This window comes from Poecile atricapillus, chromosome 2 (assembly GCF_030490865.1).
Source record: "Poecile atricapillus isolate bPoeAtr1 chromosome 2, bPoeAtr1.hap1, whole genome shotgun sequence".
NCBI lineage: Eukaryota > Metazoa > Chordata > Aves > Passeriformes > Paridae > Poecile > Poecile atricapillus.
In genome coordinates, this window is record NC_081250.1 from 6,807,422 (window position 1) to 6,835,105 (window position 27,684).

The 27,684-nt window shown below is 42.4% G+C and overlaps 1 protein-coding gene across 1 annotated transcript; it reads right to left on the minus strand.

Annotated features, from left to right (window-relative positions):
* Window positions 1-12,727: 12,727 nt before the first annotated feature.
* XRCC2 (X-ray repair cross complementing 2) lies at window positions 12,728-26,849 on the minus strand. Its single transcript, XM_058831040.1, has 3 exons — window positions 26,764-26,849; window positions 22,361-22,442; window positions 12,728-16,762 (listed from the first exon to the last, which is right to left on the minus strand). Exons 1-3 carry the CDS (start codon window positions 26,800-26,802, stop codon window positions 16,047-16,049), a joined length of 837 nt encoding a protein of 278 aa, XP_058687023.1. The 5' UTR covers window positions 26,803-26,849; the 3' UTR covers window positions 12,728-16,046.
* Between the last annotated feature and the right edge of the window lie 835 nt (window positions 26,850-27,684).

Consider the following 27,684-nt stretch of genomic DNA (forward strand, 5'->3'; position numbering starts at 1 on the left):
AGTAAAGCCAGGCAGGGAGTGCATGGATCTTGTTAAAATTCGGAAGGGTGTTTTGTTTTAATAATGAGCATCGAAAGAATAAAGATGTTTCTTGTTTAAATAACTCTTCTGGGCTAATGCCTGGGACTGGGTTTCCACATGCTGAGAGTCCAACCGTGTGGATGCACTTGCAAGGAATAGCTCTTGGCCTGCAAGCTCCAGGGCAGACATTCTTCATGAGCAGCATATACAAACCCCAGCAGCTTGGGACTGATCTCTTTTTCTACATATTCCTGCAATGCAAACAAGCCATCATGGAATACAAGGATCTGTATAAAATTTTACAAATGCAGGAATAGCCTTTCTCTTACAATCCCATTTCTGGCCCCACTGTATTTCTTCCTTGCAGGTTCATATGCTATATATCTCTAATCCCTTGTTTGCAGATTTGGTATGTGTGCACAGCCAGAGATATATCCCCGATTGCTGTTAATCTTTTGAGTGTTTTTACGTTATACAGCATATGTCCAGGGAAAGTTCTATCTTGTGCTTTAATGATACTCCCTGATCCTCCAGCGACACTCCTGGAAACAGAAAATCACACCATCCTGTTTCCATCCCAGGGAGTTCTCAGGCTGTGAATTGAAAGAATCTCTGAATATTTTCAGAAGTTCAGTCTGATGTGTTTGCAAACCTAGGAAAGAAGTGGAAGGTTGGTCTAGAGGCTGGATGTGGAGGAAGTCAGCACACAAAGGCCCCACACTGCAGTTTTGGACTTGCCTATGACCTCGCAGGGTTCAAAATCAATGGCTAGAGCTGGTCAGAAATTTTTTTTTGAGGCTTACAATAGAACGTGTTTTTCTCATGAGGTAAACTCTACCAGAGAGTAAATACATTTGCTGTTTTAAGGGTGGTGAGGCAGTCAACAGGTCACCCAAAGAAGTTATTGATTCCTGGAACTGTTCATGGCCAGGCTGGATGAGGCTTGGAGTATCTGGAAGGTGTCTCTGCCCCATGGCAGGGGACTTGGAATGAAGTGATCTTTCAGGTACCTCCCAATTTAAACCTTTCTATGATTCTGTGATTCTTACATTAATTGATTTGGATTTTAAGTGTAACTTCAGGAATGAGGGTTCTGGATTTTCTGCTGCAGGGTTTTACTTTTTTAGTTTTAGTTTTTAGTTTTAGTTTTTAGTTGCAAAATCTATCAGATGTCTTTTACTTTAAATTCCCAGTATATGTGCTTAACTTTCATTGCACCTTGAGGTGATTTATCTGTGAATGAACTCTAATCAAGAGACCTGAAGTCATGTGGGATGCTTCTAATATTTTGAAGATAAGTAATATTAAGCCTAAGTCACATTTAAAGAGGATATTAATTGAAGTAGTAGAGCAGGACAAATCAGTAAAACAGAACAGCCAGTCAAACTGGGTTATAGTTGCTTTGCTTTCCACAAAAGCACGAAGTACCCATGGGGTATTAATTACCATATTAATTAATATTTTTTACAGTTCTTTGCAGAAGATAGGTGTCTACAGCATGTGTTGTGCAGAACCGAGAAGTGGTCAATCTTGCCTATTAAAATAAACTAGGAAAGGAAACAGATGTCAGGAACCTTCTCTCCTGGGGGGTTGCTGGTTCACAGGAGGGCTCCTGGAGATGGAGCCTGCAGCTCCATGATGAGCCTTCCCGCCCCTAACTCTTGGCAGTTCTGCAGGGAATTAGGATAGCTCTGTGCTCCCAGATCTTCCTGTCATAGCTGTGGCATCATGAAAGGTTTACTGGGATAGAATGAGAAGACAGGAAGGGGTTGGAGGGAGGAGAGGGAGGACTCATCATCCTTGATGTAGATATTGAACAGCTGGACTTCAAAGACTGCATTAGTCACCCCAGGCTCCACGTACAGTCAGTGGAGAGGAAAAGGAGCTCGAGATATTTGTCCCAGGACAGGAAATGCCTGTTTCCCTGCTGCCTATAGGAGACATGTAGGTACCTGGATACTGGTGAAGTTAGCTGAGGTGACCTTGCATGGCCTATTGGTTAGGGCAGTCTCCTGGGAGGAGAGATCCTGAGCTCTGGCCTCTGCTTCAGGGACTTCTGATGGAGTTTATGCAGATTACAGGTCACCCGGACACAAGCATTAGAGAATTCAGTGTCACTTCTTCCTCCAGCCAAGGAGACTGCATTATCCCAGGGACTGAGTGCATTATCTCAGGGACTGAGGTATGCTGAGGAAAGTGGGAGATGCATGTTTGAATGTTCTTTTACAGAAGAAGGAACTTGGTCCATGTGCTGCTTTCAGGAGAGTGCTTTGACCATTAAGCAACTGAAAGTGGGAACCACGTCCTGTACAGCCCCTGCTCTGCGAGGCAGCAGCAGCTGCTGTTACCTTCTGGGAGGAGGAAGACCTGCCAGGAGGTCTTGCCATGACCCAGCAGCCTGGACAGACTGGTTGTTTCAGAGGATTTAGGCTGAAGAGCAATTTCAGAGCCCTGATGGACTTGGAAGTGAGCTGGGTGTTGAACTTTCAGGCTTGTCAGGCCTGAGGCTCTACCTAGGGAGGAGCACGAGATGTCACAGTTAAAAAGATTCACTCTTCGCTGTCCACACCTGACATCTGGGCAGAGCAAACCTGAATCTCTCACAGGGGCATCAAACCCAGCTCCTGTTGGCTTCCCCTGGGTTTCTGGCAGTCCTTGGATGATCCATGGTGGATCACAGGGGTGAGGCACCAGCTGAAGGGCTCTGGATGACAGTTGCTCCAGGGCACTGCTGGTTTTCCCAAGCCTTGCAGCACACCCCAGTAAAAGCCTTGCAGGCAGAAGGCTGTGCTGCAGACCAGTGGGAGGGAGAGCAGGAGGAGGAACGACACAACACATTACAGCCAGGAAAAATGATTCTGCATCAGGGATTATGTAACTTTTGACATGTCCTACATATCACGATGCAGTACCAGGGAGCTCACACTGTGCCCTGCCACGTTAGCAGGGTTCACTTTAGACAGTCACTGTTAAATGACATTCCTGTCCTGTCAGAGCTTCTCCAATTTCATGTCTTTTGGGGCAGCTCCTCAGATGCCACATGCTGCGTGGCACCAGGCTGGAGCTGCATGCTGCACGTGCCTGTGCCCAGCCAGTGCCAGGGGAAGCTGCTCTTATCTCCTGCTTCAGCTCCCTGCAGATGGACAGAGGCTTATGGAAGAGCCCTTCACCCCACTGCAGGCCAGCACCCATTAGGACGTGGTTTGCGTTTAACTGCTCCTCAGGAGCAGGAATCCTCGCTTGGGAAGCAAAATCCTTTGGCACTGTTACCAGACCAAACCCATCCCTGCTGGCTTTATGGCCTCTGATGGCTTTTCCACATTTCACATGGGACTGAGCTCTCAAATGCATTTTACAAACTTGACCAACTCCCTCCAATGCTGGACTTCGTTTTCCCATTGATATTTTGCTTATTCCAAATGAACTCCACACCTTGAATTTTTTTTTTTTTATTAGTTTTTTTTCTTTCAACAGAGAGAAAATGGGCAAGTAAAAGTGCATCACATGTACAGTCTGGGAACTGCACAGAGGCAGCCACGCAGCCATTGCAGGGGTTTGGCACCTCACTCAGGAATGAGCACATGCAGGTAGAATGTTATTCCACTGCTCCTGCTGAGCACTCCGCCATTCAGTCTCTGCTGAATCCCAAAGTCAAGCAAAAAGCAGCTGGTTAAGGTGGAATTTGAAAATCAGTCATAAGATAAACAGGTTGCAACATTAAGCACTCTCCAAGGGAAAAGCAGTGTGCAGCATATGTTCTTACTTTGGAAGATATTTAAAAAAAACCCAACAACTTTAATGGACTCTTCACTGGCTTATGCTAGTGGAGCTGTTAATTAATTAAATAACTATATGTGAATGGCATCCATTGGGAAAGAGCCTCACAGCTTCCAGATGCCAGTTATTGGCCCCATTATGGGCCTAAAACTATTACAGTAAATCATTACATGCTCCAAGATGAACTGGCACACAATTGCTATGAGGAAGGATGGAGCTATTCTCACTTGTGCCATTTTGTGCCAGTTTTTATCTAGTGAGATTAATTAGTACTTTTAGAAGTGCAAGTCAGAGCTATAAAATATTAAAGCATATTCCATCAATGGAGTGGAGACCTGCTTAAGCAGGGCTTTTAAAACTTTTGGATATTCATGGGTAGATCAGAGTTGGAAGAGATAATGAACAACATCTGATTTTGATTTTTTTTTTTTTTAAAGAAAGGTCAGATTTATAGCTAGTGGGACTGCATGAAACCTCCTTTGTGTGTTATGGGAATACTCAGAGGAGGACATTAAAGTTTATCACTGAAGTTCAGGTGCCAGGTAAGCAAACAGTTTCTCAGGCCAAAACCAATCATTTAAGGCAGTTATTCCAAATATACTCAAATCAACCAGAAAGTATTAAATAACCTTTTAGCCTGCATCCCCTGCTGGGAGGGGAACATTTTCTGACATTGGATGGCAGCCTAGAATCTATGACCTGGCCTAGAAATGGCCTTTTTTTTTCTTCTTTTTTTAATTAATAAGCTATAAATTTTCACCCCAAATGACCACTATGGACCTTTCTGTCTTTTTAGGCTGTGAGAGGGAAAACCACTGAGTTACCTACATCATTGCTTGCCCAGACAGAGCATCCTTTGAAAATCCTCTTGCCTGCTCTGTCTGTTTTGAAGCCCAAAAGCTGAGTACTGAAGAGGCACTCCAGGGACTGTTTATACAGTTTACCCAATAATTAGTTCTTAGAGACATTAATTCATGGATAGACACTTCCTCTGAGAAATTATTCCACAGCTGAAATTCCTCCCACAGCTGGACGAGCCAGGCTGAGCACATGGGGCTGGAGATTTTGCAGTCCATCAGCCAGAGCTGGGGAGGAGCAGTGCTGAGGGATCTACTGCTGACACTGTCCTCTTGCTCCAAGCCCCGCTCTGAACCACGTGCGAAATCTCTTGCCTGAACCTGAGTTCAAGTAGGGTTCAAGTGGGGCCAGAGAGGCCAAGGGGGCTACAAGGAGCCACTTTTCCTGGTGCTGGTAACCAGCCCTCCCACGCAGCCCTTCCAGGGCAAGCTGAGAGATGCCAGCACTGATAGGCCTCTCCTGCTTAACACAACAACCTGTTTGTCCAGAAGGACAGACAGGATCTCCCCCAGCTCAGTGGGAAAGTGTCCCAGACTGTTCCGGAACAAAGAACCTCCACATGCCCCCGGGACACAAATCAGGGGTGGCAGTGGGGCTGTGGGTGAAATGCTCTGCTGCTCAGCCACATCACATCCAGGTCAGCCTGGCTTGGAGGACAACATCCCTTCCCTACACCACGCTGTATACGACACAGGGTAGACCACGTGTCCAAAGCTGTTCACCATGGGTAGAAAAATCAGGTATTTGTTGGGTGGGAGAATTCACAAGAGAATGGATGTCTCAGGAAAACCAACATCATCTCACTGCTTCTCCTAAAGCAAAGGTAAGGCCACATTCACACAAATCCTACAGGGAAGTGGAACTTACTGTACAAGAAAAGCATGAGCGAGGGTTTGCTGACTAACCCCTCGTTAAAGGAAACAAATTGATTTATTATATGAGCATGACAAATTGAGGCACCGGTCTTGCAAGTTGGGCTGTGTGAGCAGCTCCCCATGTCCACGTGGCTCTGATACAGCCCAGTAAGGCTGACAACTGGGAGTTGTAGTTGCCAAACCGGGAATATTGCTGGCTCGATCACAAAAGGTTGGAAAGTTTGTGGTTATACTTTTCTGACGCGCCTGAGATTTGGGTGGGAGCCATGGGAGCTACAGCTCCTCTGCTGAGGCAAAAGGATAGACAGCTGCTTTTTCAGCCCTCCCCAGCATGTGTGCTGGTAAGAAAGCACAGCCTTTTCTGTTTTTAAATGAAAACAAATTGCTTTTAGGACCTTGGATCTGAAGAGGAGAGTGTCATCCTATGTCCAACACAAACAAAAAACTGAGCTGAGCCAAGACCAGCCCAGTGCTTGTCTCCCATTCTCTGGCTGTAAACACAAGAGACTCCTTTTGGCTTGTGTGAGAGTGGGAGGGAACACAATCACCAAGCAAAAAATGTTGCTTCTACTAGATAGTTTAACGTCATGTAGGCAGGAGTTGTGCTTTTCTACTGTGCACACTTTTCTACTCCATGGAGTCTTTGACTGGCCTGTCCTTGTAGTAGAGGAAAATAAACTGAGATAAAATGCAGCTACTTTTTTTCTGCAACACAGATTATTCCACTTTATTGGACTTTTTCCTGAGTGGAACATAAATACCAAAAATACCAGTGCGGTCCTAAGCCATCAAAACAATGACTGATGTGTTTGGTGGGAAAGGGCTCCAAGTCACTGGGGCATGGGGAGTACAGGAGACTGGGGACAGATGTTTAGATCATGGATTTTGATCCAGAACAAGGTGGAAGTAATTGCCAGTCACAGGCTGGGAACAGAACAGTCCCGTGTACAGTGAGCCCATAGATACCTCTACAGGCCTTGGAATCACATGAGACAACAGCCATGGTCAGCATGGCCTGATGTCCTTCTCCAGCCAGCACCACCTGGCTCTGCCTGTGCATGTGCTTTCCTAGCCACCACAGTAATTTTTTCATGCCCCATGTTCTGAGTAACTTGGGAAAGACACAGGAAAAAGGAAGAGAATCATATATAATGACTGTGGAGTTAATGGTGGATTTCAAGTTTCTAGGTGGAGGAATAATGGATTAGTGTTGGAAGTCTGTTCAGTTACATATGTTCTGGCAGATGCAGCTGGAGGAAACCTTAAGGTACAGACGAAAAGTCCATTTTCACTTTGTAAAGATATATGCACACCCTTAACTTTAAAGGTATAAATTTTCCCGTTGACTTCCCTGGAACTATTCATGCATTAAACATATGCATGAGCCTTTCTAGAAATAGGGAATATAAATGAGGCTACCAAAATAGTTAACCAGAAATACTTTCTGTATAATGGAATAGAAAAATTTACAAGGGGTGTGCACATAGGAGCTCTTAGGAACAGATAAACGTAGGCCACACTGTTAAAGGACAGCATCACTGCTTGTGTATGAGAGGGTGTTTTCAGCTACCTACAGAGCAGACTGGAGTGCAGTTTGCTTTCGTTACGTTAATTAAGCAATTTACTGGAATTTAGCATGTGGCAGATTGGCAGGAGGCAAGTTTAACTTGGGTTATGTAGCTGAGATCCTTTCATTGCGTTGACAACCTCGAGTCCTGCCAACAGAGCAGCACACTCAGTGCATTTCTGCTGGTGGCTTCTGTGCTAAGTCCAACTTCAACAATTCCACTGGAGCCTGACAAAGAAAATGGATAAAAATGAACAGAATCTACATTACTTGAGGAGTCTGTTGTGGGCAAGATATCCTGAGTCTGTTCATAAGTAGTGAATTTTCATTCAAGCAGAAGCTTACCTGGGCTAGCAAGAACTGTTAACCTGTAATTAATTTTTAATATTCACATGAAAAATTTTTTTATTCTTATTGTCTGTAGTTATTTATTCACATTGTTTTTATTGATAGGTTTCTTGTCTAGGTTATGCTGTAGTCATTAGCATTTAAATTTATAGATTGTTCTGGAGTTACCGTGGCCTGTTTGGGAATGTCAACTATCCAAACTTCCAGCAAGTGTACAAAATTGAAACTTGAACTGGTGGTTGGAGAACATGAACCCAGCCTACAGCACAATCAAAACCATTAGAGGCCAAAGGCCACTAGTTTGGCAAAGCTGCCCTATACTCAAACCTTTTGGATCTGTGTTTGTTAAAACACCTTACACCAGACCTTTAAGCTTTGCTGTTTCATGGCAGAAGCCTGGGCAAGTCACATCCTCAACCATCTTCTGTTTCCTTTTATGAATTAAAAATGAGTACTCAAACAAAACCATCAACTGAAAGTCTGCAAAAAGCAATTCCTTATTCAGGGGTACTTAAGGCTTTTACAGAGTTTCACAGGATTGGGGAGGTTTGGGTCTTTGTATCAAGACTACACTCTGACCTCTCTTTTCTTCTGTATTCAAAACCTAATGTCACTCTGCCCAGGATTATCTGGATCTGCTTTTCAGTATCAAGACCAATTAAGTGGTGAGAAGGAAAGCTGTGGGGAAACAAGGCAAATCCAAAATGAGATGAGGCTTCAGTCTCTACTCCAGTCTTCACTGTATTTATTCTGGTTTCCAGTAGGCTTCTTTTGGCAAAGAGAGATTTACTGCTTGAGCTTTGGCACAGTGTTTCAGACAGGGAGGAGAGCTGGGACAGTGAGCTGGAGACCACAGTATAAGAAAATGTACCTCACATTCAGTTTTCATTAAACAAAAGGATTTCTCCATTGCCTTTGAATGTCCTCTTTTGTGTCATGATGACTTTGCAAGATGAAATGCCTTCCATCCTATCTGTGTATTGCTGTTGTTCACAAGAATCCTGGAGGAAGCTAACTATATGTTTTAGTCTGTGTATGAATTAGCATTTTTGTTTTAGTACATCCTACCCCATAATTATACTGAATTGGTTTTGGAGAGTCTGAAAGCCTACCTGCTTCCCAAATATAATGGTTTTGGCTTCAAATAAATGACAGAACAACAGTGACACTGAAATAATCCAGAATGGAGAGCAGCCAAGACCAATTTTACATATTGAGAATTCAGCAGGTTTTGAAATTTTGCACTGATATTTTATGATTTCTTATCCTAAGAGGAAGCACTTTTGTTTGTGTCACCTTTATTTTCCTACAAACTAAACATTGCTCTAGGAGAAAACAGGTTGTAGGATCAAAAGATCTAGAAAACCAGCCTTGTTATTCTGTGTCTGCGTTTTTATCATCTTCAGACTCTAATTCAACTGTGCTGTACATGTAAAAGTGCAAATTCAGAAGGAATAGTTCAGAATTTTCTTCATACCCAGTGAGTTAATTTAAACATCTGTCAGCAGCGCCACCTGCTCTGTGTTCTAGCACTCCCTCCTACTTTTCCCATTGTCCATGGTATCTGATCAATCTATGAGTGGAGCAACAGTGTGCTGAGGAATGCACAGGCCAGACTGGAGTATGGTTTTAGTTCAAAAAATAAACCCAGAGAATGTCCTTTTCTTGCCTTTGGGATAGGATACCACACACACTCTGTCTTACCAGAAAAGGAAGTATTGGGAAATTTTGTTTCCTAGAAGAGCTATTAGAAGCAGCAATAAAACCTAAACCAACACAAAAAGAAAAGCCTGATTTGTAACTTTGACACTCTTATGCTGCTGTTTCTCCTTACTATCTGGTTCATAGCACAGCCATGAGGGTGGGTAAAGTGTCACCAAGACTGGTGGATGCAACCTCTGTCCTTCATTCAGAGTAGGAAAACCACTTGAGGTTTTTAACAAAACAGAAGTGACTTTGTCACAAAACACAGGCATGAGATCCCACCAGAGCAGAGCCATGAGCAGAGCTATGGGATTTGATCAGAATGAGAGACAGGGTTTTCCTTTAGTGGTGTCTGTACTCTGTGACAGTGGTTCAGAGTCACTGCCACTACATGTGAGGATTGTGTGCCTCTAGAGAGGAGCAGAGCTGGCTCTCCTTGTGCTAGGAGGGATGCCAGGAGCAGTGCCCTGGTTCAGGAGCTGTGCTGCACCTGCCAGCAGGTACCCCCAGGTGAGTCCCCTTCAGGCTGTGCTGCGGTGCTCGGTCACAGGGGTGAATTACTGACATCAGTGTGAGTTGATCTGCAACCAGCAAAGACCTGAGAATGTCAGAAATTCCCGTTTCCACCACTGAGAAAGGCTAATTTGCTAGCGTGGCATGGTGAAAATCAGGCATGTTAGGATTTCCCTTCTGAGTCCAGGGTGGGTCTCATTGAATCCTCTGCCATGCTGGGAGATGGAACCTTTCCCGAGCATTTAGCAGCCAGCAGTGGATCACGGACACTCTCTGGCAGGCACCAGGCAGTTGAGCCCTGCCTGCCTCCAGCTAGCACTGACTGCTCCTTGATTTAACCACACCTGTGGGAGCAAAGGAAAGAGCTCAGCCAGTTGTTAGGATACTTAGGGAATCCCACAGGACATTTCCACAGAATTGACAACTGTGCTAGTAAGTACTTTTTTGTGTCTGCTTGAGGGACTGAAATGTCTTAGTTATTATCTGCAGCAGGGACTTCAGGCTTAATAGGCTCAGAGTTCTTGTGCAGGCCATACAATCAATGGGAAGGGGCATGTAGTGTCAGCCTGCAAGATTTGTTGTGAACAGCATTGCAGAATAATCATATTTGGAATGCCTCCATGGATTTTAAAGATGGTGAGCCCTTTCCTTTAACTGCGTGGGCTATTCAAATTCCTGCCTCCACTAGCTTCTGTAACTGCATTGCCTATGCAACTGGTCTATAGCATTACTTAGGGGATTCATAAATTTTTTTTAAAGCATCATTTTTTTCTGTTGGGTGAAAATACAAGCACCTGTATAATTTTACAAAATATGATTTTATTGTCAGAAAAGTGCCACTGATGCGTATGGTAATTGAAATGCAAGCAGTGGCAGCAGTACCACTGCAGAGCCACTAAGTTAAGGCATTAAAATAAAGGATGAGGGAAAATTTGCCATGACCTTGTAAGTGAATGCTTTTCATCATGGGCAAGATTGCTTAGCAGCCATGGGGACAGGGTGGCCTCCCACCAGCTTCCTGCTTCCAGAAGGGGTTGAATGGTGTCCCATCTCCAGCTGTGACAGGAGCTTCCAGTGGCAGTATGTCCACCAGGACATGTTCACAGGAATTCAGAGGAGCAGAACAGCAGCTCTGGTGGTGTCTCCTCTCCAGCCAGATGTTCCTCTTCATGATGGCTGCAGGCTGCTCCTGCAAGCCCCTGACCTTTTGAGTGTGCTGGTTTTCGCTAAGCCATTCTTTGCTACTATGGGCATTTTTCTATGGGCTCTGGAGAGAAATGGAGCCCTTTGCCTGCCAACTTTTGATGACCAAATAGTTCTCCTGTTTCCTGTACTTCAGCAAAATCTTGAGGAGTTTACCAAACAGCCTCCCCTCTTAACTCCTTCCCCTCTCACTTCCCTCCTCACAGAGATATTGGGATGGAGACAGAACTGTCAGTGATGGAACCTGAGATGTGCCTCAGATATGGCACTGCCCACCACAGCATGGTCTTCTCCCTCAGGAGTGTGAGAGTGTGCAGATATTCTAAATCAAAATTCCTTTTCATCCCTTGACAGGAGATGTAGAGTCCATTCTTTGACCTTTGCCAAGCCACCTTTGAGACCTTAACTTCTGTCTGCCACTGCAGGAACCTCACAGCCTTGGCTGGCCTGTTTTCGGAGCAATGGCCTAAAATCTTCTTATCCTTCTTATATTCAAGATTTCCTCTCTTTCCTATCTCCCCCACAGCTAGGAGGTCTTTAGCACAGCCCAGCGAGACGTATGAGAAAGAAACCTGGCAAAAGGTTTAAATTAACTCTAGTGGTTGTGCCAACTCCTGTAGAACGAGAGTGCCAAGATCCAAACATGGCTGTTCACCAGCATTTGGCAAGGCGGTGACATCTTGTCACTGCTATCCTGGAGCACTGAGGCCCACACAGGTACAACGACCAGCTGGCTGGGGCACGATGCAAAGCAGGGCGGGAAAGCAGAGGGAAGAGTGCCAGACTTTTCCCAAAAGAAGTCACAGCCCTGTTTCTTCAAAATCATCTACGCAAATGTGACATTACTCCTGATTGCCAACAGAATCAAGCCTCCACAGCTACTTTCCAGTTACACTCATGTGTCACATGGGTTCAGGCTTCCCTATCTGGGTAGCCCAGTCTGTGCAAGTAATAAAGAGTGTACATAAACCCTCAGCAAAGGACAGAACAACTCACTTTCAGTGAAGCTTGCTCCTGCCACAGAAAGCTGCAAGAGTGCTCTGGAGCTAAGTGCTGACTGTTGGGAAGGTGCCTAGAGCTGGAGGGAAAAAAACCCCAGCATGAAACAGGAAGCCTGTTTTTACATTTAATTCCTCCTGGGTCTAGAGCAGTAGAGTTTTATATTTTCATTATAAATAAGCTATAAAGCATCTACATAGTGGAATCCATATTCCCAGGTGGGAACAACCTACAGTGAACCTACAGGTCCACTCTAGTCAGCCTTGAATGTATTACCATGCTAGGCAGGTCTGTGAACAGTTCATGGGCCCTTTTGTCACACTCCACGTTATTCATAGCCCAGTGCCACTCTGCTGTCTTCTCTCACACACGTGGATGGCCAGGCCTTTGATTTCAGAGACTGCTGCAGGGCATCAGTTCTCCATCCAGATCATGCATATGGATTGTAATCATGCTCCTGTACCTGTCTGAAAATTTTTGCCATTGTCAAAGTCTTCCGAGCCCTTCCAGTTCCTCCCCTTCTTTAGGAAATGCAGGGGTCCTGTGCTACTCTGTTGTTGTTGGACACATGGCACCTGTCTGCAGCTTTTACACACGTGAGAATTCGCCGCAGCTTTCTACATCAGCTGGAGTTTGGTGCTGTGGCACAGCTTTATCCTGAGGTGTGTGTAAAGTTTGGCATCGGGCTTGATGATGGCAAAATTATATTGCCCATCACGCCAGCATGGTAATGCATATAAAAAGTACATTTGAATAAAGAGGTTCAAGAGACATTTTATTAGAGCAGCCACAGAAAAGAAAGAAGTCATGTTCCTCTTCAGATACAGTCCAAGGCTTCTATACAGCTGCCATCAAATTGGTATTTCTTTGTCCATTACTATCCAGAAAAAATACAACTCCAGGTATGTTTCCAAGGGGGAACATTCATCTTCTGCCATTTCCAGACTCCAGGGAAAATTAAGTTTCTGAGATTAGTTATACAAGAAAAAGGAAACTTGAATTTTATGTGCAAGTGAAAACTTAAACCAAGCAAACTATTATTTGTATTTTATTTGCTGTATAAAAAGTCTAGGAATACAAAGAACTTTTAACTGAATATAAAACTTGACATTTTCTTTCCAGGTGTCCATAGAAATACTAGTTTAGTTAGAAATAAATATAAAACCTGCAAAATACCTTAATTTGGTTTTGCCAAGAAGCCCTTTCGTTATGAAAAGGATGGGGGAAAGGGTGAACTTGTTTCTCTTTATTTCAAGCTTGCTGCTTTAATTCCATGTTGCATATGAAACAACAAACAAAATTCTAAGGAATGTAAAAAGTTCCTGTGCCTACAAAAGCCTTAATAATACCACCCTGAGCTGAAGAACAATGGCACTGACATGAAAGGATTTTCATTTCTAAGAAATACCTGCCTAAATCAGAGTTCAGGAATACATGTATTCCATTCTCCTCTGCAGGGCTGATTTAGCACAGACCTACTAAACCGAAATGTGCTTCCTCCCTGGAAGACTGAGCTGCAGCAGCTCAGGGCACCCCAGGTGAGACAGTGGGCTGGAGACAGGGTGGTACCTCAGGTCTAGGTGAAAGAGGAGGATCTGCATTAAACAGAGTATTCCAGGTACAATGCTACATTTCATACACTGTTCCTGGCTCACAAGGATGGAATGCAGTCTCCACTAACTACAATCGGTACAAAGTTTTGAGAAAATTCTCCATTTAAAAAATGGCAAACCCCATGTTTAATACCCACAGAGCAGTAAGGTACAAACAAAACTGCTGCTTCCCAGGTTCTTTATCACTACATCTTTCTGAGACTTGTCTCCTAAAGGTTCATTTTTCCAAATGGCATAATTTTGGCAAAGGATGAGGTCAGTGAACTCCTGGATTACGTACTGCCTATCTCTCCTGCAGCATTACAGGGATATAGATGTTCAGCACCTCAGAAATTCAGGCTTGCTATACAGCTAAAACAAATGTGCAGAGCATGAATATTACAATTACCAGAGAATTAAAAAAATCTGTCTGCATTCAAAGTAAAAATAAAACTGGGAAATTTCAAAATTTCCTGAGGTGCTCTTTTTGATCGACTAGAACATTGGCTTCATTTCAGTTTAGGCATTTCTTTTATAGAACAATGCAAAATACAAATGGCATTGTGAATAATATAAAAGCTTTTTTCCCAGATGGGAATGCCAGAGCATATCCATTGTTTTTTTTTTCTCAAGCATATTCTTTAGCAAGTATGATTTTATGAAGAAGTTAATCATCAGTGGAGCTGTATTCTCCAATGGAAAGGGGAACTGTTTGTTTTTTTGATTTTTTCCTAGTAGAAATTACAGTCCTAGAATTTTCAGATTTTGAAATTCTCCAGTTCTACTTGAAATTTCCCGTTCTTTTTTACAAAAAAATCAATAATGCCCTTTATCATAATTCATAGTGGAATTGTCTATTCATGGTAAACTTGGGTCCACTCTAGGCTGAATGGTTGTTGTATATCTTTTCATGGATTTGTGTACTTAAGCAGGTTTTGAAATAAAATACATATTGGTGCTGATGGATGAGAAAGCACAAATGAAGTGACACTCTATAAAATCATCAGCTCTGGGGAGATGTCTAAAAGGCAAAGTTTGCTCGTGTGTCAGAGTAAAAGAAATGATGGTGTGAAGAAGTGATCAGATGGAAGGTTTAAAATCAGAAGGGAAAAAAAGAAGTTTTCCCACAGAAAGAATAATTAAACTGAACTCATTGTGAACAGACACAGTGGAACACAAGAGGGTAACTGAACTATACACAGCTGGGATTCCAGACATACATTCAGCTTGAAAAAGCTGCTTCAGAAGTCAGGAAATTCAAAGGTAAGTGTCTCACAACAGAATTTTTTAGGCATCTTCCTCAAAAAGATACTGAGCTAGATACTTCTTCTTAATATGCATTTTTGTTAATAATCTCTTCAATCTAAACTATAAAACGTGCTGTGCAACATGACTGAACAAACATCACTGTGAGAAGTATTTCCCCCTTGTTTGAATAATTTGAATTTGTAAGCTAATGTAAGTTTTTGTATTAAATAATGTACTGTGTGCAATTTTCTTTCGTGTAAAGCACTTTGAAGCTTTCAAAGGGCACTCTAGGTTCATAAATAATGTGGTGTTCTTTGCCAGAACTGTAGGGCATTTCTCATAAGTTCTCAATCTTCTTTGCCAGAATTGCAACATGTTACATGCCAAATCCTGCACACAAATGTTCTGCATGTGGCAAATATATGTTGGTAAAGACCAGAGGCATGGCATTCCTGGATTTCTTAGAGACAGTGGGGAGGGGAAAGAAATGGGAAGGAATAATGAGTGAGGGCAGAGAAAAAACTCTGTGTGGTCATTTAAAAAAATTATAAACAAAAAAACAACCTCTAGTCCCAAAACAACCCATAACTTGTGCATAATTATTTTCAAAAATTAAACTGTTTGCTGCATACAGCACAAACTCACAGATACCCAGAGCTGGGTCTTTACTTCTCCTTCATTTCTGGAAATCAGGCCCCCATTGCTTTAATAGCTGAAGATTCTTCAATGCCAGGCGTTTGTAAGTGTCAGAACACCTGCAATCCCTGCTCCTCTGAGCACTCGCTAACATAAATGGAGAGGTTGAGAGCCAGGAGAAGCTGCACAGTCAGGATCACCACTATTTAATAAGCTGTGAAAATGAATCCTTGCCTTCAGGCAAAATTGGCATTTTTTATGCCCAAAGCTACAGGGAATAAACCAAGGCCAATGTTCATAAAGAGTGAACTCTGGCTTCTTTGCAACCTCTGCCACGGACAAGCTACTTTTGGAGCTTGGAAGAGAAGGAGTGTAAAGCAGCAAGACCCAGAAATTCTAACAGGCATTTGGCCACATAGGTTAGATTGCTGAAGGTTACCAGAACTTTAATGTGTCTTTGGTTACCATTTTCCTGATTAAGCACAAACAAATAATGTCGACATTCCTCTATAGTTTGGACTGATTTGATGAAGTGATTCAAAAATTTTACCATTCCCTGCCCTTCACTTTCATTTAAGAAAATGGTGACAAAAATTATTAATCACCCAGCAACAACCAGCTAGTCAAAAAGTTACTAAAAGCTACTTAGAACTAATCAGGCCTTAAGCACTGGGATTTGATAAACATTTACAAAATAAACCGATGTTAAAACTGAACTCCACATTCCGCAACACTAAATGGACGTTTTACTATCTGGTTTCTTTTGAGGTGGCAAGAAACTACAGTAAAACCTTTGCTGTTGCCAGAATTACACTGCTTAGAGAAAAATATCCTGTGGGTTACCATTTGCTGCCATGATTTACAGAGATATGGTCTGTAGTCTGTATCAGTTTCATGTGGAAGTTTTAAAGGTAAGAAGCTTTCTGCAGAGTTTGCAGATTTCTGCATCAGTGTCTGTGTTGTTGCAAAGAGGATCAGGTGGTGCTGTGTCACAAGCTTTTCAAGGAAGTTAGCACATTTCTTCAGGTTCATCTCCTGCAAGGTGAGACTCTCCCCTCCATTGCTTCTGTCTATCCAATAAAAAGCTGATAAACTGTCTAAAAGTAAAACACAGAGCGAGGGGTGAGCACAGAACAGGTTTTCTAAAGAGTAAAGAGTGAGGAGTAACTGAGTGCTACTACTGCAGCTCACAAGGAAAAGCCTTCCCAGGCACCCCTTTATCATTTCTTCAGTCCCTTGCACCAGTCTGTTCTCAAGAATGGTGACCAGCCGGAGCATATCGAAATGGTAATCTGTGTCAACAAACATGACTTCTACTTCCAGTCCTCCTTCTGCTTTGGGAATGATGCAGCGGGCGATAAGGTGATAAAGCATTTCTGTTTTTCCCGTCCCTTCTGGGCCGTGGAATTCAATAACATCTCCTGTTCAAAAATAAAGCAGCATGTTGTCAGGTAAGAGCACTTAGAGCCCAGAGTTGGTTTCCAGTGTTTTCTGAACCAATATTCACTATTCCACAAATTGGGAAATGCATTTTATTTGACATTCATAAAACTGTTTAAATTCTGGTTAGCATATACCGAAAGGTATTTCAGTTTTCAAGAAAGACCTCTAAAATGAAGTTAATCAACTGTGAACAAAGGTTGAAAACTTCTGCCAGCATCATCTAGGAGACTTCCATTAATGAAAGGTTGGCAACTGGATTTCATCTGTATCATTATAGGCAGATGAAGGCAGAAGAGGAAGCTGCTACACGAAAGTGGCTAAGAAACCATCTATACTATGTACACACAATTAAGAAATAATAAAGTAGAGGACAAAACAAAACAAAAAATCTGACATTTTAGAGGTCATTTGACATATATGTCACATGATGCATGCCACAAGACTCCTGCAGGAATCTGTGACTGGTGAAGAGCACACCAGTAAGTTTATTTGGCACTTATATTCTACTGTGCTGGTAATAATGTGAAACTGCTTCTTTTGACGAGGGAGATTCAGGGACTCCTTCAACTCCAGGCAATGCCTCTGTCTGAGCAAAGGATCTCTGTTCATAAAAGGATTCAGCCTAATTACCTCATCCATGTGGGTCATAAAATACATATCATAAAAATTTAAAATGTTAATTAAAAACAGCATTACGCTTCGTTAGAAAACCAGTTCTTTTGTTGGATGTGAATGCAAGATACTATAAAGCCTTATCCAAGGTCTTCTGATGTCTTGTATCAGAAGAAGACTCTAGAAAAAGTTAATTTATTAGCTGCTCTTTATAAATTTCTAATTTTGGAAACTGGATTATTTATGACATTTTGGATTTTATAGGCAGAAGGGTTAACTACATGCAGTAAAGAAAATCACACAACTGTAATTGCAGGAAGGTGAGAGATTTCCACGGCCTTGGCAAGTGCAAATGGCCTAACAGCTTTCCATAGGGGGATGTGAGACGAGAGAATTAACTGCAACTTTCCTTAAACATGTTTGTGCCTGCCTGAATTAACAGGGTTTTTCAAGTCACTGCTCAACTTCCAGAGGATGTGTCCTCATTCACAAGTGCCTACAATGTCAAGATGCAGTTTGGGATGAGGGTAGGAGGATGGTAGGGAAGAAACCAAGCTCTTCTGCCTTTGCAAGTGTTAAAAGCAATTTACACCTGATGTGACAAGTCTGTCCATTTCAGTGACACTCAGAAATACCATTTCTATGAGTTTCTGATACTTTTAAATTTATTAAAAAGCTTGATTGCCTCCCAAGCCCTTACTAAGCTGTTCCGAATGGCTCCCACTCTTCTGAGATGAAAGATAACTACAATTCCTGGGACATAAATTTTTATTTTCTCTTCCTGTCCAGAGGTCGCACTGCCCAACTCTGACACTTGCACTCAGTGGCTCTGCTGTCACACAGCCTGTGCCAGAGACATAACCACAGCCTGGCAGGGTGAGATACCAGCTTGAAAGAACTCCTAAAAGCGCTGGGTAGGTCATTCCCTCGTATTTTGTCTCTTGAAATATTTTAGAACAATTGCATAAGGCAGCTCTTGATAAGGAACAAAGTGTATCTTTTGCCACTGGCTGTGGCACAGAACTTCTGCCACCCTGATTGGCATTTCTGAATCCAGACCAGTAACTGAGTGGGGCCGACAGGCAAAAGACTGCTTCACCTGCCTTTACAGCAAAATATGACCTACTGGATTCCAAAATTATTCTGGGAAATAAATGCTTCACTTTTTCCTATCTTCTTCCTGCTAGAAGATATTCTAGCAGGATTTCTGTGTGCTACAGAATGACACTGGATGAGTTGTTGTTTTTTTTTATTGACAGAACTTATAAAACTTATTTAAGTAAAAATTCTAAGTTGAATGACAAAAATCATCCTCAGAGGTTTTTGTGGTGATGGTTTATAAATGCGAACAGCAAGACAGCCCAGCACCCCTCAAAGTTTGTTCAACATTGCTGAAAGAGATAGACAGCTTCCTTGTAGCTTGACCAAGACACTTGAGTTACTCTGAAATCAGTAACAGCTTGGACTGCAAGAAAACCTCAAGAGAGCTGGGTATTTCTGTGCCTTCCTGATTATCCAAGAGGCTGCCCATAAGAAGAACGGGTGCAAAACAGGAGACATTTATAGCAACATCTATAAATGTAGGGTTTCATTGAATTAGCAACCAGGCTGTTACAGTAAGATAAGAGGGGAAATTCACTTCTCTGGATCAGAGAGGACAAACCATGACACAGCAAAGGAGGAAGCGAGGCCAGCAACATTTTCAAGAAGCCTCTGACACGCTGACACAGTCACAGAAGAAACTGAGTAATCAGGACTAGCATCATCCATTAATGTCAAAACAACTTTGAAAGGAGGATTAGTAAAAAGATACTGTCACAGGATGAGAACAGGCTGAGAAGGAGAGCAGGAACAGCACTTTAACATGGAAGAAAGTTAATGGGAAATTTTTCTATTAGAATTGGTGTTGGCAGACATTAAACATATCAGTAGATGAATGTTCCATTAGCTTGGCAAAACATGTAGAAGGCAAACTAATTGAGTTAATAAAGACTTAAGTTTGTGAAGATTTAACAGATGGAGATGGATGAGCTGAGTGATTTCACATGAAATTCAGCACTGGTGAATTCAAGAGTTAGGTTTTAAGGAGTCCCCCAACACACTGCCTGGCTCAGGGTAGCCTGAACTGGCCCATTAAAGAGAACAATAGTCCACTCCTATGAATGGCCATGCAGGTTAAACTAAATGATGCTGAAGAAATGTAAATATTTATGTAAGATTAATATATTTTTAACTGAAACACTGTGCTCAGTCCTGGTCATCCGTTTGGTGTCATGTGTTAAATGCGAAGAGCCTTATTTTTGTCTGTTATCAATCCACCAGCAAATACTAGTTAAACTATTTTCTGACACTGCAGATACAAACAGGCTGTTGGAGCACTCAGCAATAACTTTGTGTGTTTCACATTGTAGGCTACCTTGAACTTCCTGGGCTGGTCATTTACAATACTGTGCAGAAGCTGTCACTAATATTTATACCATTTGTAAGTGAAGTAGAAAGGTCTAATATTTATTCCAAGTTAATGCTGGGTGTCATGCAATTGGTGAACATCAGAGCCTACACTGACACCCACACCTTCATGCCAGTGGCACAGGGGAAATATGACTGGCAGTAGTGGAAGATTATTTAATGCTTATGTCACTTTTGCTCCATTCCAGAAGAGCTTAAATGGTATGTAATTAATGTACTTACGTGCTCTTAAATATGCAAGTCCATCATAACTAGAAGCAGTGGTTAGAGTATCACATTAATACCTATATTATCTATCCCTATTTTACAGTACTCTGACATGCAAGTTATGAACACTTAACTATAATGTAATCTTTGGATAGTTTATTGAAACTTCATATATTTGTTTGGTTTAAATTCCATCAGAAAAAAGAATTATTTAGGTCTTTGCATTGCCTTAATCACAGCATTTTAAATGAAGAGCTGTTCAGTATAGACTTCATGGGTAACAGATTACAGAATTCCACAGTGACACACTGAAAGTCAAGTTCATGACAAATGGAGAGGTAGGCCTTCAACAGGGATTTGAGACTGAATAATGAGAACACACATCAAAATAACACATGGGCTCACATGAATACTGTGGCATTAAAAGAAAAAGCAAAAACGTAATAAAAAGTGAAATCCATTTATATACTTACAAGAGCTGTGCTAATATTTTAGGCAGCTTCATTAATGTCAGCCAAAAAGCATCACCATTACAGGTAATAATTGATACAATTTGTTGGAAGTAGAAGAAAAACACAAGTGCTTCAAAACCTTAATGACTGTTGGCACAGAGAAACCAGTGATTAACTTTAGAAGACTTCCAGCCATCTTAGAACTGAGGTTCTGGAACAGTCTTCAGACAGACATGAACAACATATAAAGCTTAAAGAGCAAAGCAGATAATCTGACATGAAACTATGTAACGGTATGGACTGCAACAAGGGCAGTTAGTGATCCCCAAGAAAACATCTTAAGATCTGTTTGACCAGTACATAACTGAATCTCAATTTGGTTCTCAAATCAATTCAAATCTCAAATATTTGTTTGTTGTGTGTAAAGTTGACTAAGAAATACCAAATATCCAGACTAAAAGATCATTCAATATTTGTGTTTAAAAAAAAATACAGTAATATCTCATCTTCTAAAAAAATTAAGAATTTGAGAGCCTTGTGAAGCATACACCAGTTTCACTCCTGGCCGTTAGTTCTTCTTGTGAGTAACACAGCAGTTCAGAAATTAGACTGTTTAAATATTTTTCTCTGCTCTACTTGCACTGGCTCAGCAGAATTTCTCCATCCTTTATCATTGTTATGTCACATTGGAAACTTTCAGGGCAGGAATCATGTACTGCTAAAGCCCACATGTGTTCTCTACTGCTGCAAAACAATACACAAAGGGTCTCAGAGTGACTGTGTTTAAAGACTAAGCATCACCTCTCACACAATTATCCTGATTATTTTAATAGCTTTTTCTGTTCTTTCTTCTGAATCTTCCGTATTTGTGGGAAATCAAACTGCAGACAAGTGTGCTGCTAACCACTGAAGCCACATACTTGCCCTATAGAATCCTCTCACTCCTACATAAATTCCACAACACTAGTACCTCACCGCTGATCCTTACAGTTTGCCACTCATATGCCTTTTATATATATATTTTAGTCTTCTGTAATCAGAGTTGTCTCTTCCATCGTGAAATTCATGAAATTTCACATACTCTGGAAATTCAGTCTGCCTTCCTGAATAATGTGTTCATTTCTTTTTAGTTCTAATTTCTTTCATTAAAATATCTAACCTTGATCTTAAAATTTCTTGTACTGGTGTCATTGAAAGGTTACCCATTTCTCCCATCTGAAATTCTCGTTCATTCACTGAAGGTCTCTATGAGCCATGTTGATCCTGACATTGTGAACTCATTCAACTAATTAGTACCTATGTCCATAATGGAATTGTTTATGAAGTTCTATCTAAGTATACTTAGGATTTTTCAGGTCAAGACTGGAGGGCTTGATGACTTGGCTTCATTGAAAAACACTGTTTGCTCATGCCCCTTATCCTAACTTACTCAGACAACTCTATATCACTGAACTCTTTGCTATTTATTGAACCTCATGCTCTTTGCAAATTTCTGTAGTTATGACTTTGTTGTCTAGACCAGTGATTAAAAAAAAAACAAACACAGAGGTTTAATGACAGACTCTAGAACAAATTGCTGGAAAACGACTGACACTGACCAATGTGCTTGGTATTTACTCACCTACACCTGTGTTTTGATATGCATAAAGTAGATTTTAAGACCTATTTAATAATGTTTGGAAGGGCGACTTTGCATTATTCCATTTTATATTATTTGCATTGAACTACAACAATTAAAATTCTGATCTAGGGCAAAATAATTTACTTGTATGTTTATCTCTGAGAATACTTTTACATGAACATTTTTCCATAGATGGGATAAAGACACATTTTTACCATGAACAGGAGATCCTTCCTCAGCAAACAGATAAGGTTCAAGATTCTTCAGAGAACTTCTACCCTCAAGTCGTGCAAGCAGCTTTTAAAGACAAGACAAAGAGCAATGCTGTTAACTTAAAAGTAATAGACCTCAGGAAACAAATTTTAAGGATTCTAAGAACTGACAGTTTTCCATCACAGTCCTATTGAAAAATTAGCCTGATTTTAAAGATGTTTTCATAAATATATATGGAAATGTATAGTCTGGACTACAGTAACAGAAGGTCCCAGCCTCACAAACAATGAGCACACAGGTGGCTCAGTGGCAATGGGGACTGGAGATATGAGAAGTTTAAAAAGCAAAGGCTGCTCAGGGACATTGGTGAGATGGATTGCCTCCAGTACACAGCAGTGCTGTGTATTTCATTCCAAAGAGCAAAGGAAAAGAACATCATTTGTAACAATCATCATCTCCAAAAAAACATACAGGCTGAGAGATGAAACTTTCCCTATCATCAATCCCCTAAGCCAGCCTCTCTGGCTGCATTTATAAGTAAAACTATGTGCATTTCACCTGAAAAGTTACATGGGACTCCTCTGGGCTACAATCCTATTATATCATAGTTACTTGTTCAAACAGAGTATGGATTAAGAATGTTCAAAAGTAATTAGTCACCAGTGGCTCTGCAAGAACCTTTCTAAAGCAAGCTTGAATTTGTTAAGCAAGTTCTCCAAAGCCCCTCGTAAAATAAGTCCATTGTAAAATTAATTAGTTCAAAGATCATGGACAGTTTCTCAAATTGAGAGGTATTTGCATAGCAAGTAGACAGGTATTCACAAAACCTGTGTTAGTAGTTCTGGCACAGTGTGTAAAGCAAGAATGAACATTTTCCCTAGTGCTGAACATGTTCCCTGGGAGCTGTTATTCCCTACATGTATTAGTACACATGGGAAAGGACATTATTGGGATGCTCAGTGTCACCAGGGCACCCACCCTGGTGGCAAATACTACATTCTCCAAGACACCCAGCCATCATTTAAAGATCTGGACAAAACAAATCCTGTTCAGTTTTATCCCATCCTCAAGAACAAAAGAACAGTGAGCACACACCTAACAACTACTGCCTTCTCTTGCTTTCCTCCTTGCCACATTCATGAGCAACACTTGCTCTGAATGATCTTAAAAGTTCTTTGAACAGTTGTGTGTGTTTTCCTTTAACAGTAAAATAAAACTCCATTAAATGGTCCTGAATTTACTTCAAGTGGTCACAATGGGAATCTTAAGTGTGACATTTTCATTGACATTTTAAAAGTCCCTTCCATTAACAAAATGTCAATGTGTTTGCCTTGGCCTCTTCATATGTATCCAGGAGAGTTTTCTGACTCGTCCTCTGAAGGGCCAAAAAAACACTCAAATTGACCTTGCTCTGGATCAGCAGATCCTCCCATTACACATCACACATTTGTGCAGCACAGAACACACACGGTGATCTCTTGGGAATCAGCAGGGTTCCATTATCTGGGCAAAGCAAAAATCCAGATGAATGTATGTACATAAGAATGCAGGAATGGAACTTGGGACACATAAACCAGCAGCTCTCCTTGTCAGACCCTACGTGTGCAGTTCTTCTGTGCCTGGCCCTGGCCACCAGCGAGGAGAAGCTGCACCCACTGGGGAGAAGAACCAGGAATCCCTCACCCCTTTGTCTGCAGAGGAAGTTGAGGCAAAGAGGAAAACCACCACAAGGCTGCTGCTTTCTGATGCTCTTCACTTCTTAGCAGAGGAAGCACCGCTGCGACACACAGGGGTAACAGGGGCTTAATGATGGGCACTGCTGGGGCCAGCAGTCACGACTACTGCTGGCATAAACACATTGCTGCATCCTCGTGCTCCTAAATTTGTACATTAACAAATATATCCTCTGCAGTTTATTTTTTTCTGGAACGGTGAGCCCATGTCTCCTCTTAGATTATCAACCCTTTAAGTTTACTGAGAGAGCTCTGGAAACACACAGTAAATTGATCGCTATCGTTTAAATATGAATCTGCCGTTATTTAAATGACAAGTTTATATATTAATTTTAAATAACTACAGGTGCTTTCTCTGAGCACTGCTCATGTAGGTAATTTATGGTAATTTGCTGATGATAGCGCACCTGTGTTTTTATCAAGCTTGTATTTACTTCCGAGTTCTGAAGCAGAATCTCCAAAGGCACTTGCCTCATTAGTGCCATGCTGGGAGCAACAGGGTTCCTGGCAGAAACAGCCAACAATTTTCCTTCAACTCTCACAAAGGTTTGTCCACACTGCAGTAGAAGTGATGGAAGCAAACCTGAGATGAGACACTACACAGGCGTCCCTCACCTCTGCCCACATTACAGACAGGGACAGCGTGGGCTGTTCCAAACAGAGCAAGAGCGACCCTGGCTCAGTTCCAGGGGAGGCATTCCCATTTTGCCTCCCCACATGTTCTTCTGGAAAATGAGAGGGGGAGAAATCTACAGCATGTAAAGGGTAATCTGGAGGGTGGATGTCAGGTGTCCCAAGCTTTGTCACAGACAATGCACAGAACACAGTTGTACGGTACCACTGGAGAAACTTGGGAGTAGGAAAAAGCTTAGAAAAAAATCCCAAGTCAATTTCAAATCCCATAGCAGAGGCTTCAGATTCTATAATCAAAGTGTAGGTGCTCATTTCTTCCTCCATAAGCATCTCCATCTTTTTTTACAAAAAACACCACCCTTTAGCAACCTGCTAGTGATAGCTTCTCACTCCTAGGTGTTCTTTGAAAATGTAATTATGCCAGCAAGTGTAATTATGCACAGATGTGCAGTTCCATGTAGAGAACAAGCTGTACAGCAAAAGTTCAGCAGCAGCTGGGTTAAATGTCATTAATGACAAAGCTGATGGGACTCAAATATTTCAGCTATGCCTTTTATAACTGATCAATATGCATACAGACAGTCCCACTGACTAATGCATGACATGCTTGTACTCTGTTGGTTTCAACAGAGCTGTGCATCAATGGAAGCACACACGTAGGTCTTGTAAGGAATTTCTTCATTAAAATGTTAAAGAAATTCAAATTAAATACTCCAGCCCTGGTAGAAGCTGTGAGCTAACCTAGAGGCTATTTACACATACAAACCTATCTTGAATACCACTCAAAATTTAATTCTCAACCACTGTAACTGCTCTGAGCTTTTGTAAACTTTGGGCATGAAGACATATGCAAGCTATTTATTATTACTCTTATTGTGATATACCAAAGGTGTTTTGCAAGAAGTTCTAATTTGTTGTATTAATTACATTAAATAATAAAAGCACAATACTGCGGTCTGAGAATAACTCAGTAAAATCTGACTTTATGCATGAGACTATTTAAAGAAGTATTATTTTAAATTAAGTGTTTTCTGTTTCAAGTGCTTTTACCACTTTTTGTCTGAACACTGTATTCATACATTGACTTTTCTTAACACATTGGTTGTCAACTCCTCCCTTGTTCCAGGCTGGACATCCATTCATTGCAGGGAGTTGATACCATGTGCATTCCTTGTTGGCACCACTCATGTGGACAAATAAATGCATCTACCCCTTGGACAAAGAGCACAGCTCATGTCCTTAATTCGTGTCTATTTGCCAATAGTGGACATCTGGTACTATTATTTTTTTTACGTGTCAAAAGGGCTTAAAAGCTCAAGTCCCACTAAAAACCACACAGAGATTTAACAATAAATATTATCACACTTTTCTGTTTTATGTGAACTATTCAGCATATTCTGGTACAGTTACACACAAATCTCCAAGCAATTAAGTTGCTGATTGCAAGTGGAAGTTTCTAACAAATAAAACATCCAGAAATGAAAAAACAAAACTAATAAAACAACACAACAAAATCCCAAAACTCAAACCTCTTTTCTCTTACAGAGGAGGAAAGCAATTCCACCTTACACAATGTTTATTTATAGAACCATAAAGTTGGAAGTGCTTAAGATCAAGTCCGAACCTTTAAATGAAACCTTTCTCCTCTCAAACACCTGGGAGGGGAGCGCGAAGGGAATATTTATAACGGAATTATCGAGACACCTGAAACAACCTCCCCCCCTGCTGCAGGACGCCCATGACAGGAGCCCACCCGCATCCCGACACAAAGGCAGAGCAGGGACCCAGGGAATCCCGATCCCTCCTGGATACGCGGAAAATCCATCGGGAAAGCTTCCGCGGCCTTTCGAGGGGCGGAACTCCCTCCGTCACGCACCGCCCCCTCAGGAGGCCCCGCAGGGGCTGCCCCGCGCCCGCCCCGTCGGGGTGAGTGGGAACCTCGGCGCCCCTCTCCTTCCCCAGCTGCGGCCTCGCCCGGCCCTCCCCGCCCGTGTGCCTGGGCTCGGGGCTGAGGGAGCGGGGCGGGAGCCGCGCCTCACCTGCGTGCCCGACTCCGCCCCGCCGAACGCGTCACCCATGGCGGCCCCGCGGCCCCGCGGCCGCAGCCACCGCTCCGCAGCGCCCCCGCCCGGCCGCGCCCTCTGCGCCTGCGCGGCTCGGCCCTCCGGGAGCGCGGGGTGGAGCCTGCGGGCTGCGGAGTCGCGGGTTCGAGTCCCGCCTCCGGCTCAGTTCATGGCTGCCCATCCGCCTGTTCCTCGTATGTGTACGTGGCTTGGGATTCCTTGGACATGGCCGGGAGAATCACAGAGTTAAATAGGTTGGAGAAGACTTCTGGGGTCATCGAATACAACTTATGACCGAATACCACCATACCAAGCAGACCACGACACTGAGTCCCATGTCCAATGTTTCATTAAACACCTCCAGGGACAGTGACTCCAGCAGCTCCCTGGGCTGCCCATTGCAGTGTCTAATCACTCTTTCAGAGAATAAATTCTACCTAAATCTCCTCTGGCACAGCTTACAACCATGTCCTCTCATCATGTCCCGAGTTACGTGAGAGAAGAACCTGGCCCCCACCCGGTGACAACAAGCTGTTTATTTCTTTTTAAGGATGTGTCCTTCTATAGGTATATGTGGGTTTTTTCTGCTCCTGCTGGAAAGGCGCAGGTGGCTGGGCTAGTGTGACTCAGGGGATGCTCCTTGGTCACATTGGTGTAGCTGTGACTCAAGGGAAGCTCATTCGCGTGGCTGCGATTAAACACTGCAAAATTGCTCTTTGCCAAAGCCAGCTATCAATTATGGCTTAAATTAAAAGGGGTCTAGAATATTTTTAATAAGTCCCTGGAATGAACTGGCCTTGCGTGGTGTGTGATGCTGTGAGGCAGGAGCTGATGGTCAATGCTTGGTCACATCAGCAGCTGTGTGCCTGTGGTCAGCAGCCGGACCTGCTCCACCCG

Bases quoted from the DNA above. Each gene is read 5' to 3' on its own strand.
- XRCC2 (XM_058831040.1), bottom strand. From the start codon at position 26,802: ATGGGTGACGCGTTCGGCGGGGCGGAGTCGGGCACGCAG. The intron at 22,443-26,763 runs GTGAGGCGCGGC...TGTCTTTAAAAG, and splicing joins GGGCGGAGTCGGGCACGCAG to CTGCTTGCACGACTTGAGGG. The intron at 16,763-22,360 runs GTAAAAATGTGT...ATTTTTGAACAG, and splicing joins GGAAGGATCTCCTGTTCATG to GAGATGTTATTGAATTCCAC.